General features: G+C 41.0%; 1 protein-coding gene across 4 annotated transcripts in view; it reads right to left on the bottom strand.

Moving 5' to 3' along the window:
- Nucleotides 1-18,021, bottom strand: part of NPAS2 (neuronal PAS domain protein 2) — a 99,113-nt gene that overhangs the window by 26,042 nt on the left and 55,050 nt on the right. For all 4 annotated transcript variants that reach the window (XM_084844420.1, XM_084844417.1, XM_084844419.1 and 1 more), the window contains exons 6-9: nucleotides 16,640-16,760; nucleotides 15,354-15,467; nucleotides 4,896-5,014; nucleotides 3,679-3,761 (exon numbers count right to left, since the gene is read on the bottom strand). In XM_084844420.1, the coding sequence (XP_084700546.1) occupies nucleotides 3,679-3,761; nucleotides 4,896-5,014; nucleotides 15,354-15,467; nucleotides 16,640-16,760 (437 nt within the window). The remainder of the gene's footprint in view (nucleotides 1-3,678; nucleotides 3,762-4,895; nucleotides 5,015-15,353; nucleotides 15,468-16,639; nucleotides 16,761-18,021) is intronic.

Genomic DNA, 18,021 nt, shown 5'->3' with positions numbered 1-18,021 from the left:
ATTCTGTTATGAATTTGGCAAGGGGCCATAGCCCAGTTGTAAAGTACATGTTTTGCATGGGTTCAATCCCTGATGTCTCCAAGAAGGGCTGGCAAAGATTCCTGTCTGAAGCGCTGCAAAGATACTGCCATCAATATTGTAGACAATCCTCAGCTAGACAGACTTATGCTCTGACTTGGTATAAGGCAGGTTCCTTTGTATACTTTCTCGTGTTGATGTTTGGTGAGAAGGATCCTGCTACCACCTTTTTGCAAGGAGAAAGGAAGTAAACACAGTTGAAGGGAATTCCCAGGGCCTCACAAGAACAAACTGTAAAGGGTCATAGCCTTGTGCAGTTGGATCCACTGGGAATACTGGTGCCCTGAGCAGAAACACTCATTATGTCATTAAGGCTGTGTACGGATTATTCCTATGAAGAAACAGAAACAGCTTCCCCCTTAGAGATATACTGGCACTCACCTGAATCTTGCTTCGGGGGCTAATGGCATACTAGCAGGTATAAAATAGTCATTTTTTACAAGACCCATTTTAAGAGGAGATAATTAAGAGCAGAGAAACAATGCAGGGAAAGTACTAACTCATTTCCCACCCACAATTTATCTGCTTCAAATCACCCGCAGCAGCTATTCTTTCCACAGGGCTCCAGGTCCATGTTTGCAAGAATAAACATGAGACTGAAACCCCATGGAGAGAAAGCTGCTCGGTATACACAAACAATTTGGAGCAGAGAAATGGTGGACCAGGAATGGGGTTAGCACACCTCTCCAAATGTCTGTTGTAAATTATCCTCTCTCAAATATAGGTTCTTATTACTGAGGGTCTTTTACATGCATTTGTATGTAATGAGCACTTAGTGCCTCTGTAAGTTCAGAACATTTAAAATATAATGAGGCAGAAGGGGAGACTTGCTGAAAAGGAAAGAGGCTCTTTGCTCCTTTTTCAAAAACCAGGAACACCGTCCCTCCAAAGTTAAGCACTTTTGAATCCCAGCCATCTTACTGAGAAGGTTATGCATATACTTCTTTCTCTTTTCCCTCCCTGAATCTATGAGATTTTGGAAAACTCTCCCAAGACCGTGGTCACACAGAGTGGTCTGCCTGGTGCCGACATTGTCATCTTTTTGGCATCAGGTTAAGATTGTCCTCTATTTCCAGACATTTGATGGCATATGATGGGCTTCTTTATTTAGTTGTTTTATGGGTCTTGGTATTTTATTGCTAATTGCTTTAGGTGTTTTAAATTGTTTTAAATTTTTGTATGTTTTAATCACCGTTGTAAGATGCTTTGAGTCTTTTTCTGAGGAAGGCATCTAAGAAATTTCAGTTGTTGTTATCATCATCATCATCTATACGTTTTTACTTTTGCAGGTTACACCTCAGATATTTGCTATAGGGCTGAAAAGGAAGTGTTCAGATGCAACACCAAACTATGGTGGTGAGGAGGGGATTGGAAGCTTCTGCTTCCATTTTAGATTAACCACAGCTTAGTGTGTGGTTAATCTTAACTATGGTTAGTGAAAACAAGCCAGCTTCACAAATTATGGTTTGAAGGTGACTTGTTTCTATTAACCATACTTAAGATTAACCACACTTTGTCTGGATTCAGATGAAGCAGCAAGCTGCAGTTAATCGAAAATAGAAGTGAATGTTTCCAAACTCCTCCTTGCAGCTGCGTTGGGGGAGGGGGGGAGGGGGAGTGTGTGAGCCCAAAGGGAGACTAGACTCATTCTTGTAATTAGCTATGGTTTAGCATTACATCCAAACCAGCCCTGTCTAAAGAAAATAGAAATAAGTAATATGTCCTCAAGGTATCCAAATTAGAGGAAGAAAAGATTGGTAAGAAATATATAATAATAATAATAGAAAATACAAGCGATCCCTAACATAAAGAGGGAGCTGTATTTTAGAAGTCTGTATAGGAGTGAACTACACATAGAATCATAGAATAGTAGGGTTGGAAGGGGCCTATAAGACCGTCAAGTCGAACCCCCCCAACATTAAGACCCAAACACAAGGTTGGGGTTGTATCCAATGGTGGCTTTCATTCAGAGTTTCTGCTCATGCAGATCAGGGTACCTGGTTTCCACCCATCCACCCACCTACTTCTGCCTTCTGAGCCATATCCCATTATGTTCTGGAGGGTTCCCCAACCCTAAGGAACAGCTGAGGGGGGCTCAAGTGGGGTAGGGGGGGGAATGGCAAAAAGCAGGTGTCCCGACTTGCTGAGCGAAAACACTTTCTTCTGGGGACATCTGCAGGGGAGAATAAGTGGGAGGGAGGATACCTAACATCTTACCTTGCACACCAGTTCTCTCTGCAAGTGCCTTCCTCAGGCCATTTTAACCAGGGTTTTTTTTTCTTCAGTCAAGCTCTGAGGCCAGAAATAAGCCCAGCAGGTGGGGGGCATATGCTACCCACCTATTTCCTCTTACAAATGCTCCTGTTCCTGCATTCATGAAAAATGCATTTGCCAAGGTAATGGTAGTTCTACCCTAAATTATATTCTCCAATACCCTTTTCTAGATATATTTTTCTCAAACAGGCACAAGTCATATAATGATCATATTGTATTTTTCTAGCTACTTTGCCTCTACTTTATTTATTTATACATTGTATATATTTCAGAAATATGTACGTTTCTTACATATATGGATTGTCTCACTGAAATGTCCATTAGAGTCAAATTGATTTTGTTTGTTACAGTGGGCAGTATCCAACAGGGTACATACTCCCCTGCTGATCCTTCTGTGCCCACTGCTTGCAGAACGGAGATTTAGCTCTTCCGAGGGAAACAAAGGGGAAATACTTGTTTCTGGAATGAGAGAATTGATGCTTTCGAACTGTGGTGCTGGAGAAGACTCTTATGAGTCCCCTGGACTGCAAGGAGGTCAAATCAGTCAATCCTAATCAACCCTGACTGCTCATTGGAAGGACAGATACTGAAGATGAAGCTCAAATATTTTGGCCACCTAATGCGAAGAGAAAACTCCCTGGAAAAGACCCTGATGCTGGGAAAGATTGAAGGCAAAAGGAGAAGGGGACGGCAGAGGATGAGATGGCTAGATAGCATCACTGATGCAATGAATATGAACTTGAGCACACTCCAGGAGAGAGCACAGGACAGGAAGGCCTGGCGTGCTATGGTCCATGGGGTCACGAAGAGTCAGACACGACTTAACGACTGAACAACAACTGACTTGTCCTGATCCAGAAAGTAGCATTTCTGCTCATTTCAGGGCTTCCCCTAGGAAGTGCTAAATCTCTGTTGCCCAAGTGGTGGGTCCCGCCTGGGCAATGGAATCGGTGGGATCCACCACTTGTGGAAGGGAATCGGCACGGTGGGAGGGAATTGGCAGGGTGGAAGGGAACTGGCAGGGGTATAAGCGCCCCGTGGGATAGGACCCAAAATATTCAGCAGTTGCTTATTTATTGTAAAAAAAACTATACCGCCATATATCCAGAACATATTTAGGTGGCTCATATACTTCATATATCACCAACATTTATGAAAATGAACATTAACAAACACATGTTGAACTTGGTAAGAATTGCAATGATTCCCTACCACCATACAAATATTTGGCTATCAAGCATAGAATTACTTTGCAAACCCTACTTCATGAGAACAGTGGCACATAGTCATGCAAATCATCAAGTATATTCTTCTCTTTCCACCAACCTGTGATCCAGAAATAAAAATTTCCATTCCAAACTATGTCTTGAAGTGAATTCCTCTAAAGATTCTTCAACTATGCACATTTCCTGCATTAGAATTAAATTCTGTTAGTGAGAGCAGTACCTTTATCCCCATTCCATCTGCCTTTTCTTAAATGTCAATGAAAAGCATGTCAAAGGAATAAGCCCAGAAGATTAAAAAATGCATCCAACTATTAAACAGCAAGATACCAACTCCATTTGGTTTATATTAAGTTTAACTGATGAGAGGATTATTATTCCGATGATAAAATGATAATTTACAATCTCTGCAAAAGGATTAAATGCTATGTTTGTATTCTGTATACAGCACTTAATCCTTTAAAAAAAATTATGCAGCTACTGGTGATTTAATTAATGCATTTTATGTTTGCCAGAGCCCCACATATAACTACTGGACATGTTACACATGCTAGATGGATGCTATTGAAAACCACCTCCTTCTGTTGAGTGAAGTTCACTCCAGCTGAAATAAAAAGAGTTTACTTAACTCACAGATTGGAATCATTATGTTGAGAGTCTCTAGACCTCTCAGCTTTGGGCAGAGGTATAGCCACTGGACACAATGATGGCAATTCCCATGGAAATCACTCTTAAACATTACAATTGCAGCAGAAATCATTCTCCCCAGGGAAGCTCTTTTAGGAGGCATCTCTGTGACAAATGTAACATGTGGACTGGCCCATTTTATTCTACTAAAAAAACACCTTAGGGTTTTTTGGTTTTGCAGACATGAGATGACAACCATAATTCAATCCTATTTCTGCAAACAATTTGGATAAGTACTAAATTGAGTGGATTAAGCATCAGCTGACATATGTGTGGGAGGAGCCAGATAGTCCTAACGATGTCTGCATTATGGTGATTTGGGAGGGTTACAGATAGTAACTTGAGAAATGACCTGCAATAATTCACGGGCCCCCCAGGTATCCACATTGCTGCTTTCTGTATTTGCCCACTTCCACAAATACTCAGCATCGTACATACAGTCATTACATCATCCCAAAAGCTTCTGAAGGGACAGTACCATGTATGCATGTGATCTGCAAGCCATTGTTTTTGGTGAATGCACAAGCTGCACCTTTCCTCTTGCCTTGTACATGGTCATAAGTGGGAAGATACTGACTGAATGCTCTGGTATTACTGCTAAGACTTAACAGACTCTAAGACATACACACTTGCCTTTAAAAACTGGGGCGTTGCCAGCCGAACAGTAGCAACAAAGCAGACTTGTTTTCCTAGTGGTGTTCTGTAACCTCTTGGAACAGCACCATCAAAGCCATTACAAGTGGATATAGGCACTGGATAAGAAAATTACAAGACAAAGAGTTGTGCCTCTTAGTGTATTTGCTCCCACTGGCTACTTTATACATATGAAATGCACTAATGCTAGATATTCCTCAGAGGTATGCCTGAACATGCTTTTCAGGCTACGTATGTGTACATATAAGTATGTATATGTTTTAAATATAAATTAGCTGCATAAGAAATAAATTCACAACTTAGGGCACAGCTAGACAAGACAGAAAATGACCCATGTCTTTCAAATGTGGGTTACTGCCAAACAGCAGTAAAGCAGGTGGATGCGGAGCAGATTTCAAGTGAGAAGCAGCAGGTGGGAGAAGGCACCGAAGTCTGCAGGCAGTTTTCAGATAGCCACACTTATTTCTGATCTTGGAGCCCAACTGAAAGGAAAGCAGCTGAGGCAGCAGGGAAAGGCTTGGGGGGAGGCAGCAAACAAAGGTAGGAGACAGCAACCCCTCCCACTTGCTGCCATTCCATTTGAAAATGTCCCTGTTACACAGGTACTGAACATGACCCATGTTTGAAGATAGACGTGCTTCTATTAGGGATGTGCAAACCCACTCTGAACAGGTTCTCCGGGTGCCCACCAAGCCCCTGCCCCCACTCGCCTGTCCCCAGACTGCACTCGAACCCCTCCTGTGCTCCGTGAGCAACCCGCACTCACCCTGGCAGCCTCATTGACCTCCGCAGTCGCCATTTTTTGAAAAATAAAATTGCGATCACAAAAATGTGCATTTGCAAACGCGCATTTTGCGCATGTGCGAAATGTGCATTTTTTCAAAAATGCACATTTTTGTGCATACACAAACATGAGCATTTTTGTGACCGCCATTTGATTTTTCAAAAAATGGTGACCACAGAGCTCGACAAGGCCACCGAGGTGAGTGTGGGCTGCTCGCTGAGCGCAGGCAGGAGCTTGGTGAACGGGACTTGAGGGTTCGGTCAGAGGCGGTTCTGCCAGATTCTCGGATGGAGAACCACGCTGTCCCTAGTTTCTATCATGTTTCATTCCATTCTCAGAGAAGTAGTTTACACTGCTCATGATAAACGAAATGATATGCACTTTAACCTGGCCTCTAAAAGATGCTTTCTGAGGGGAAATGCTTCTGCTAGTTGTTTTTCACCTGTAACACTGATGGCTTAGGCTGCAATCCTATACTCACTTACTCAGTGGGACTTACTTCTGAGTAAACATGTATAGGATTGGGCTGTTACTTGTATAAAACAGAGCTGTAACAAGTACACAGATCTATAAGAAATCACAGCTATTATTTCCAAGTTGTTAATTGATTTTATTCTTCCATTATTTTTTTAATAATATCCAGCTATGAAAAATAAGTTATTCCTCCTAAAGAATTGTTTAATATATGACTATAAATGTGAAAAACCAACAACACAATCCTGTACATGGCTACTCAGAAGTAAGCCTTACTGAGAACAATGTGGCTCACTACCAGGCATAGGAGTATAGGACTGCAGCCTAAAACTGTAAGGAAAACGAAGCACTTATAGAGCTTATATACATGTGTAAAATAATATGATATGGCTTTTTCTGATCTGTTCCATTCAGACCAATAATGGCCTAGAACCCTTCTCCCTTACACCTTAGGTTCTATGTGCAGGATTTTCCACCCCCTGAATGGGAACATTGAAACATGCAGTCCACAGCCTGCATTCTGAATGGTACAGTCAATATATGATGAGATTCTGCTGCATGTATATTGATTGCATGTCACTTCTAAACAGAAAGAGGATAAACCCCGCCATGTTAAAATTACATTTACTTTGCAACTGAATTCAGCATGTGTTTTAGCAAATTACAGTACCTGTATAGTACTATACAGAGTACAGAATATAGAGTACCTATAATTCTCTGAATAAATTCTGCCTTATTAATAAGTCTTAAAGAGCAATCCTATGGCCCCTAGACAGTGTCTGGGGGGCCATACGGTATTTTGAATGCCTGGATCTGAGGCCAGATACAGCTCTCTGACTTTGGACCCAGGTTCCCACCCCTTCCCCCTAGCAGCCAATGCAAGAACTGTGCCAGCTGCCTGTACAACCTCGCAAACGTGAGCTCAGAGAGGAGGGAAAGGGGGCGTGCCACTGGCTGGGAGAGGACTGGAGAAGCTGGCTGATGCTGTATCCAGACGCCTTCCAAGCCTCCTTTCCTCCCCATCCCCTGACGCCTCAGCTAGATGGGCGAAAACACACATCTAGCTAAACTGCAGAGCAGGGGGAGCAGCAGCAGGGAGGGGAGGACACTGGGGAAGCTAGCTTATGCCTTATCCAGAGGCCTCCCCGGTCTCCTTCCCACCTCATCCCCGACGCCTCAACTAGATGGGCGAAAATGCCCTCCTAGCTAAACTGCAGAGCAGGGGTGAAGATTGCCTTTGAATTTGCATTAAAATGAAATATGCATTTGTCATTCATCACCATTGTGCCAATTTCCACATGTACATAACAGCTGTTTTATACATATAACGTTTCTATCACCCATGAAGGGAGTTTCAGAATTGAGGCATCTGACAATGTGTTCATAAAGACAAGTTAGTCCTTTTATATCATTACATTTAGAAGAAAACATATTTTGCCATGATTTATAGGATTTTATGTTGTTTGAGAGGTACAAATTATGTTTCAATGACATTTTGCATACTGTGCAATTGTGGTTTATGGTCAGCACAGTGAGATTTTTCAAAAATTGCTGAACATGGCCTGTTTGGGCCAATGCCAGCAGCTTTTGTAGCACTACTTCCTGGAGTGAATTCAGGCAAATAGCTGAAGGAAAATCTAAGAAGTAATAACATGAAAGTAACAAAATAGTGGTTTCCTTTATATATTTCTGCATAGCAGCCCTTCATTAGGTCATATTAGTTTTCCATCCAGTAAGGAAGTTCTACTGTATGAATACACAGCACTGAAAAACCCTGAATGTAATTCTCCTCTTTACTCTAGAAGGACTAAAAAGAAATACACAGGCGGGAATAATGGTACAGCTTGTGTAATGGCATATTTTCTTAGCTACATGTCAGAAAGGTAAGGGAATAACTGACATTTGATCTAGTCCCAGATGCCTCCAAGATTATGCATTTAAACACCTCCAAAACAATACCGCATTCCCTGCAGCACTACAACTGAAGCACTAGTTCACTCCAGTGAATTCTGCAGGTTCAAATTTTCCTGGATTCAAGTTTCAGCTAAATCAAGGTTACTCGCATAAGCTATGCTCTATACTGCAGTGGTTTTCAAACTATGTTCCCAGGAACCCTAGGTTTCCTTTGACAGTTTATCAGAGATTCCCCAAAGAGAAGGTCAGTAATAATGAGTTGTCTTTCCTGAAAGACTGCTTCTCCTCTGTTACTAATCTTACTTGCCAATGTGCAGCCACAGGAGAGCATTAAGAGTTTTCTAAGTTGTGCTCTCAGTTCATGTGGGGCAGAGGTACCCCACTAGAGCATGCTCTAGGATGCCAAGTGCGCATCCTAGGACATGCTCCAGAAACTTCTGCAATGTGCAGAAGTTCTGTGGCTGCAAGCGGGAGTTTGTTGGTAGACGAGTCAATGTGGAAAGTGGCTCTAGAATGCAGAAAGTTTGGAAACATCTGATACACTGCAACTAGAGATGTAAAATTTCTGGAAATTTTGAAGCCCTAGGGGAAAACCTCAGAAAATAACAGAACTTTTGAGAAAAACTGAACACTATGTGATACTTACATTCTTATCAAACCTAAACTTATTTTACTGAATAAATAACAAAGTACATAATTTATAACTTAGCATATAAAATTGTACTATTTGGCATATTTATCCAATTTACAGAACCATTTATATTTATTAATTTAAAATTTTCCTAGGGCTCCTTTTAGGCTCTTAAAGTTAGCCTAGAAAAGCATTTAAATAAACTCTTCCAAGGTGGCTTACATAAAGGAATCCTATATTGTTTACTCAGAATATCTACTCTGATTAGTGGAGCTTACTCCCAGGTAAGCATGCCCAGCATAGCAGCCTCAAAGGTATAAATGTCTTACAGCGCAATCCTATGTATGTCTACTCCAGTGGAGGCTGGTGACTCTGATTTTGGTGGGGCTCTGAATCACTTCTGGGTTTCAGTCAGAACTCTAAAAGAGCTATCCAAAGTGCTGAACCCTATCCCCAAAATGGTTTCAGCACCTTGGACAGCTTCTTTGGAGTTCTGTCTGGGCCAGACTGAAACCCAGACTGGATCCTCAGCCCCTCTGAAATCGGAGCTACCACCCTCCACTGGTCTACTCAGAAGTAAGTCCTATTGAGTTCAGTGGGGCTTACTCCAGGTAAGCCTTGATTTTGTACATGCAAGATTTTGAATCTAGTCTACCCAATACTAGAACAGAGAGCTGTAAGTTGCTGCAATCTATGCTACCTAAGGAGATGGATCTTAGTTACCACCATCTGAGGAATAGGAAAAAACAGAAGTTGAAAATAGGAACCACAAATTTTGTTGTCAACCAAAAAATTATTATTTTGACAGTGTCACAGAATCACAATACTAAGGACTAGTAGCACAGCTGGATATCAAGTTAAACTACAGGATTCATATAGGAATTATCTTTCTCTAATGCTGTAGATTGTCTTACATAAAAATATTCATACTATATATTTTGAATGAATTAAACCTTGTCTTAAAAAGCATTTCACTCACTCCAAAAAAGAAACTTTTTCATAGGAGTTTTTCTTTCTTTCATTTCTTTCAGTATTTCAGTTGAGGAAATTTTTCCAATCAGACCTTTTTTTTTTAAAGTCCTCGGGGAAAATAAAGGAAGACATTTCCTCCCCAAATGTTTACAGTTTTTTCAGGCTTTCACATCTCCAATTGCAATTATGGAATTGGATCCAGGATGAGCCTTCCTCAGGAGGAAAGAACCTTCCGCAAGAGGAAGGGCTCTGATTGTCGAAGATCCCTCTGCCCAATTTTTGGAGACACCCTCCCACACACACCACAGCTCACCCCATTCACAGCAGATTCTCTTGACTGTCTGGAGAGGCAGCTGTGGGAAGGAGGCCACTCTAGCGTATATCTGGATTGCACCCCACTTTATGGTATAGCTCATGGCATGCCTACACTGAAGGTTCTGCCCCATTATGAGATGGTTCCAGTTTTCTCTACTTATAGGACATTCATCTTTGGTCTTTTGTAAATTGCCTGCTTCTGCATATACTGTGGTTGGATCCAGACTCAGTCATACTTAGAGTAGACCCACTGAAATCAATGGGACTTACATTATGAGTCATGAGTGAAATGCTTTTTAAGACAAGGTTTTACTCACTCAAAATGTATAGTATGAAGATTTCTATGTAAGACAATAATTAGAGAATATGATTCTTGTGTATACTGTACAGTTCATGACTAATTTAAGTCCCACTGATTTCAACACGTCTAGTCTAAGTATGACACAGGGCTTCTCCACACGAGGCTTTTTATCCCGCAACCCACTGGGGCTTCTGTTTCCGGATTCTTTGCAGGATTAAGATTGGCTCCTTACGTGGGCTGACATGGGCTGTTTTTTCGGAGCTGTCTTTCTCAGAAAGTTTCCTTTTCCAGCCACTAGATGATGCTGTGGTTATGGCAGAACTGCACATTTTCACATGGTCATTAAAGCCGATTTACATTTATTACTGCATTATCCTCGATCTTTTAAAAAGCAGGATAAATGTCAGAAAGCACGGGAGACACCTTGAAGGTTGATGACATCATGTAAAGGGCCTGCAAACTTCTCTGAGTGACCAGTCACGAGCATGCAATAAAAGCCTGGTGTAGACATGCTCTAACTCTACAACACTGTATTGTATATGCATACCTTGAGATTTTTCTGAAGTAACTGGGATGTTCCAGAGAATAGATGTGACTGTGGTCTATTTGTCTGTCCTTCCTACATCATCCTTTTCTTTTAAATCTTTTCTCAGGATGAATGCACTAATACACATTCCTATCACTACAAAGATTACAGACCCACTTGGACCCAGCCAGAGAGATCAGTGCATGTAAGCACCCTTCCACATGTGTAGCCAATGAGAGGTGCTGATGCAAATGCACAGCACTATCATAATGCTCATCTAAGAGCTGATTGGTGGCACCCCGGTTGTGGACTGCTTGCCCTAGCAGGCTCAGCTGGTGAAGACTTCTTTAATTCTCCCAGGCCTTTTAGACCTTAATTTTTTTAAAAAGCATTATTATATTATTAGATCTTTATATGCTGCTAGCTTTTACCCTGGTTTTATGTTTTTATTGTTCTAAACTTTTAATGTTTTTTATATTATGTTTTATTACAGTGTAATTTATGGTTTTAAATTTTGTGAACCACCCACAGCTTTGGCTGTTGGGAGATATAGAAATGCAGTAAATAAATAAATTACTGAACTGGCTGGATGCATCTTTTGATATGAATAGGTATGCCCACCTGCGGCCACCAGCTGTTGCTAATTGCTCGCTACTCAGCTGAATTAGGGTCGTTGTCTTTGTAAGGAATGGACAGAGACAGCTGGCCAAAAAGGAAAGGAAAAGGTGGGCAAAAGACACAGACAATCCTGCTATTACCATGTGCTGCTAGGTCATACTGCTGTCTTTATAATTCCAGCCTCTTACTCAAGGGTGAGGTACTTCAGGTCCATGGGCCAAATCCAATCCCAATCCGACCCACTAGGGTACCTGGGATGGCCCCACCCCCTTTCTCCCAACCACCAAACATTTGGTGGCTTCCTGGTTTCTGCATGCCCTACCCACCGCATTCTAAAAGGTTGAAGTGCCTCTCCTGTGGCTTAGTTACTGGCACTAAAATCTTTAAATTAAAATATGCTGGTATTCTGGTCCCACCCTCTTTGCCTTTGGCCCCACCCCATTTTGTCTTTGGGCCCCATCCACCACTGGAATACAGCCGCCAAAAGCGTCTCCAAAAGTGAATTTCTACCTCAGGCCGAAAGAGTGTTAACACCCCTGCTCTTATTGCTATTCAGACATTACATTAATAAGCGATGAATGGAAAATAAGGGCACAATCCTATGGCAGCTAGACAGAGGCTAGACAGCCTTAGGACTTCTCGGTTTTTGGAAACCGGCCTCGGAGCCAATGCTCCGAGGTCAGTTCCCAGAAAACCACCTCCCTCCCCCTTCCCCCACTGCCTCATAGGCAGCACAGTTCATCTCCAGCTCTGTGCTCAGAAGAGCAGTGTGGAATGGGGGAAAATGGGGCATTCCTGGGGACAGGGAGGACAGAAGCGCCAGTACGATGCTTCCTATGCGCCATCCAACCTCCCCCCGCCCCAGCTCTGAGCCTCTCTGGCTAGACAGCCAAAATCAGTCGTCTAACCGCAAATGCAGGGCAGCCAGAGTACGGAGGAGAAGATCCCCTCCCCACTCCACCCACCCTGCACTGGATGGTTCGTCACCTCTGAGTTTGGAGGCGGGCAACTATCCCCAAAGGATTGCACCCTAACTTGAACTATCCCAAAAGGCAGCTTAATACGACGTTTTGCAATGTTTATCTATTTCCCAATTAAGGAAATAGGTGTTATACCAGATAGGGTTTTACAGATATTGGGTAACATACCATAGACCCAAACAAAGGAAAAAGGATGGTACATAGAGAAATATCCCTTTCTCATGTAATGGGGGTCAGGTGGGGAATACTTGCTGTGGGGAAGATGGAAGTGCTACTGTTTACTGATCCTGTTTTGAATGTGGCTAGTTGTACATTCATCTAGCTCAGGAGAAGTGGACTGAAGAATTTCCAAAGAGATAAAATGAAAACTCTAAAGAAAAGCATTACTCTGGATGGTCAAATTTGTTGATGTTTGCTACTTGAAAAGTAACAATTGGATGAGTGTTCCTGCACAGCAGCTGCACAATGTGGGAACATGCAGCATCCAAAGAATTTAAAAAATTAAAAACAACAAAAATGGCCCACACACAGGATGAGGAAGCCGTGTTGCTCATCACTAATTATAACCTAAGAAATAAATAAATGCTGCGATACTTACACAATCACATTCCACATAACAAGCACAATAGCAATTAATGTGCTACTCCCGAGTCTGGGAATTGGGTAGGCAACCTGTCCTGGATGGGGTTGCATTCCCCCTGACAGAGCAGGTGCATAGCTTGGGAGTACTCCTAGATCCATCCCTGTCACTGAAGTCCCAGATAAGACTCCGTGGCCTGGACTACTTGGGGCCAGCACTACTTGGGGCCAGCTTCGGCTAATCCACCAGCTAAGGCCTTTTCTGGACAGGGATAACCTAGCCACAGTAGTGCATGCGCTGGTAACTTCCCGATTAGGCTGCTGAAATGCACTTTGAGTGGGGCTGCTCTTGAAGATGACTCAAAAGTTGCAGCTAGTGCAAAATGCAGCAGGTAGACTGTTGACTACTGGAACATCTCATAAACATCATGTAACACCAGTTTTAAAGGAATTGCACTGGCTGCCAATACTCTTCCGGTCAGCATTCAAGGTGCTGGTGATGACAATTAAAGCCTAAGCGGCTTGGGAGCTTGATATTTGAGGGAACGCCTCTCCCAACATATGCCTGCCCGAGGGCTGAGATCTGTTGGAGAGGCCCTCCTCTGCATCCCACCAGTGTGACACATACACCAGGGTGGGATGTGGGAGTGTGCCTTCTCTGCTGTGGCACCCCAGTTGTGGAATGCCATCACCTGAATGGCGCAGACGCTGGTTTCATTTCGGCACCAAGTTAAAACATGGCTTTTCACCAAAGCCTTTGAGGGCTAATTGAATTCCGTAAAATTGCACACTGTTTTATCTGTCTCATTGTTTTAGATTTTCTAATTGGTATTAGCTTGTTTAATGGTTTAATATGCTTTTAGTTGTTTAAATTATTTATTGTTTTATACTGTTTACATCAATTTTATCTGTACACCGCCCTGAGATCTTAATGATATAGGGCAGGATACAAATGTTTTAAATAAATAAAACGAATAAATACATGAAGGAACTATTGACCTGGTTCGCACATAACACTAACCCATGGTTAGCCTATCTGTTGCCTTACCCAGGGTTTGCCTGGCAGACAAACCATGATTCTCAATCCCTGGGCTGTTGTCTCCCTCCCCCTTTGCCCACTCCCTTCCAGTATCCCAAATGCTTTTTTGGTGCTGACGTATTGGCATGTAGAGAGGTGGGTTGTTGTTTTTTACCACTCTTGCCTGCCACCTCTGTAGCCTGGCAAAACAACCCATGAACAACCCTCGATTCTGGGTTCACACATAGTAACAACCCATGGTTTAAACAACCCAGATTTCACAACACAACAAACCATGGCTTCTCCTTCTGGGTTGTTCATAATTAACAAGCCATGGTTTGTTATCATGGCTGGATTCACACATCATGACAACGCCAGAATTCAACAACCCATGGGTTAAATAAACACTGGATTAGCATTGTGTGCGAACCAGGTCACTGTGTTTTCCTAGGTACAAAACAGTGTGACTATATACTAGGAAAATGTTGTATATCTGCATATCCTTGAGGGATGTTGTATGGACTTTGCACAACAAGTCAGAAAACAATCACTTAGTTCACAGTACTGCAGCATTACAATCCATGTTCACCCAGAAATAAGTCCCACCAAGTTCAATGGGACTTACTTCATAGTTAGCATGTTTGGTATTTCAGTCTAAGTAACCAGTTGCTAACTGTTATTTTGTATGAAGCTATTCTGTTAATGATGCCCCCACTCAAAAAAAAGTCCCTCAACCCAAACTCTGCGTGTTAAAAGACCTGCCTTCATATAATCATTTTAAAAAATATTTTATTATTTTTCTATTAAACAGATAAACAAAACTTTAAACAATACTTTAGAGCACAAGTGCTTATTATACTGTATAAACTTCCACATTCAGTTTTGTAGTGCTGAAGTTATGGTAGACAGAAAAAGTTTCACAAAGTATATATTCAAAACTTAAAACATTACATCTCTCCGAAACTATCTCTATGTGAATGGAGGCCTGAAGTCATTTTCTTTTTTGTTAACAAAGTCAAAAATGGAAACCACATCTTTATGAAACTATCTTTCTTGGTCATCTCCCTAATCCATCTACTGTGGTGAATAAGCTTCTCAGCTAGGGCCACTTGCGAAATTGTGCTGTGCCACCCTGGCTTGTATATCCTGACTTGTTTTTCCATCCTTTTGCTACCACAATACATGCTACTGCCAATAACAGACAGACTCATTCTTTATGGCTTACAGGGGTCCTTACATAATCATAAATGGATATAAGTGCTAATAAAGGGATATTTTACATAGATTTAGTCACTGGTTATATTTATAGAATAGTTGAGACTTACCATGACTGCAAGACAGAAAGTTCCCTACGAATTTTATGTATTCATATGTTGGAAAGTCCTTTTGGTTCAGACTTCCTCTCAGAAGATGACAATAAAATTCTAAATCATTGTCAGCTAGAATGTTAAAAGAAAGTATCAAAAAACTAAGACAAAATAAGTATTCTTTGTAAATTAAACAAACATAGAATCATATAAATCAAGCAAATGGAAGAACCCCAGTGAATTCAATGCAGCTGCTTGTGGCCAAAAAGGCTCACATTTTGCTGGATGAACCATGAATTTAGGCTGCTCAGAACTATAAATAGTATTTCTTATGCATACTTAATGCCAAGGATTGAGTTAACTCTTATCCCATTATTCAGTACCATTACATGAAATATATCACCCAGAGCTTGTTTTTATTTTTTATATTATATTATATTATATATATATATACACATACACACACACACACACACACACACAGATGTATATGAATATTTCTAATGGAAAGCAAAGCAATGCAAAAATCAACCTTACACTTTCCAACTTCTATTGTCATCTCTTTTCCTTTTAAAGAATATAAAATTATTGTTTATATAAAAAGATAGATTTTAAAATGTATCCCTCTTATTAACTTTGGATCCCTGATCTCTTTCCCATAGTAGGCTTTTTCACATAACAGAGATCTACTGTGATTTTAAAACTAATTCTTAAAATGTTTCACAATTCTCATTTGTAATAAAGTAACATGTACTTCGTTACATACTGATACTCTGAAAAAGAGTGAAATATGATCTGATCATATTTTTCTCATACAAATATGTCTAATCTGCAGTTGCAATAAGACATTTTCTTAGTTCACTCTCAAAGAGTCAACAACTTATTATTACCATAGCTGCAAATAATGTCATTTTGAAGTACAATAAATGCAACTATTATAATATTAAAATTGTACAGAAGAGTAATTTCTTATGGTCTGATTCCCATAAGCTTGAAAGTGAAAAGTTAATATATGAAATATAATTTCAGGTAAAATAGATGCAATATATTTGTAGACAAAACATTTATAAATGTATTATGTGCAGACCTTCACAAGAGAAACAAATCTTAGACTCATGATTTTTGTTCAGTGACCACAGTAAAGAAACCTGGGGGGTTGCATCTTCTTGCTATGACATATGCATTTGTGCATGGCTAATCACTCCTTCAAATTGTGTTGTTGTTTTCTTGTTCTGCTTGGTTTTAATATTTATCAAATCACAATAATGTGTTTTCTTTAAAAAACATAGTAAAATAACACTCACATTTTAAGTAATCTGATGAGACAGTATCCATCAGAAGCATATGAGATGATAATATTTTATAAATGTCTGAATGTTCTTGTTCTGGGAGGAAATTTAACAAATTCTGATCCATTACATCAGACTGTAAATGACAAAACAGTGTTCATTATCAAAAGACAGAAATATAGGCATTCACATTTTTTTGCAATCACTTTACAATTAACAAAACTAAAGTCTAAAACAAAATGCCTAATTCGCAAAGGTCATCTTAGAAGTGTCCATACAGGTCTATGGTTTTCTATTAAATGTGCTCATTAGAGTGTGGGAACAATGAAGGGATCCAAAGAGACCCATTTGTATCCTTAAGGTACTAGTGGGAAACCTGTGGTCCTCCAGATGTTGGTGAACAAAACTCACACCATGCCTGACCATTGGTCATGCTGGGTAGGACTGATGGGAGCTGCCCACACCTGCCCTAAGCTGTTTTCTCATGTGAAAGGAGAGCTTGCTCACTTTTACCTTCCAACTGCAACACCTCATACCTTATTAAAGGTCCCCAAGATGGTCCCTCCTCATATCTAACCCTCAGAAGGAGCTTTTCAGGGGATGAGAGGGGCTTCTATGGGAATAGGTAGTTTGGAAAGCACTGCGGTATAGCTGAAATCTGGCAAGCAGCACTTTGGATGTGTCTAGTATTTCTATTTCCTTCAAATAACAGACTAATAATGAGTCTTCCTATGTCTGTGAACTAGGGATGTCAATTTTAAAAATATATTTAATATTTTCTTTTAATTCTCCATTGTTGTTGTTCAGTCGTTAAGTCGTGTCCGACTCTTCGTGACCTCATGGACCATAGCACGCCAGGCCTTCCTGTCCTCCGCTCTCTCCTGGAGTGTGCTCAAGTTACGTCCCTGCCTTCTTTGTCCTTTATCATGCCAGTCTTTGCACAAAATGTTCCCTTGAGATCGCCGATTTTCTTGAAAAGATCTCTAATCTTTCCCATTCTATTGTTTTCCTCGATTTCTTTGCATTGTTCATTTAAGAAGGCCTTCTTGTCTCTCCTTGCTATTCTCTGGAACTCTGCATTCAGTTGGATATATCTTCCCCTCATCAGACAGCCACTTTGCTTTCTTGCATTTCTTTTTCTTAGGGATGGATTGAGTTGCTGCCTCCTGAACAATGTTATGGACCTCCATCCATAGCTCTTCAGGCACTCTGTCTATCAGGTCTAATCCCTTCAATCTATTCCTCACCTCCACTGTATATTCATCAGGGATATGATTTAGGTCATGTTGTTGTTGTTCAGTCGTTCAGTCGTGTCCGACTCTTCATGACCCCATGGACTATAGCACGCCAGGCCTTCCTGTCCTGCGCTCTCTCCCGGAGCGTGCTCAAGTTCATAT

This window comes from Heloderma suspectum, chromosome 3 (genome assembly GCF_057233095.1).
Source record: "Heloderma suspectum isolate Gila_16-S chromosome 3, 16-S_ref, whole genome shotgun sequence".
NCBI classification, from domain to species: Eukaryota; Metazoa; Chordata; class Lepidosauria; order Squamata; family Helodermatidae; genus Heloderma; species Heloderma suspectum.
This window is presented reverse-complemented; position numbering and strand designations above follow the sequence as displayed.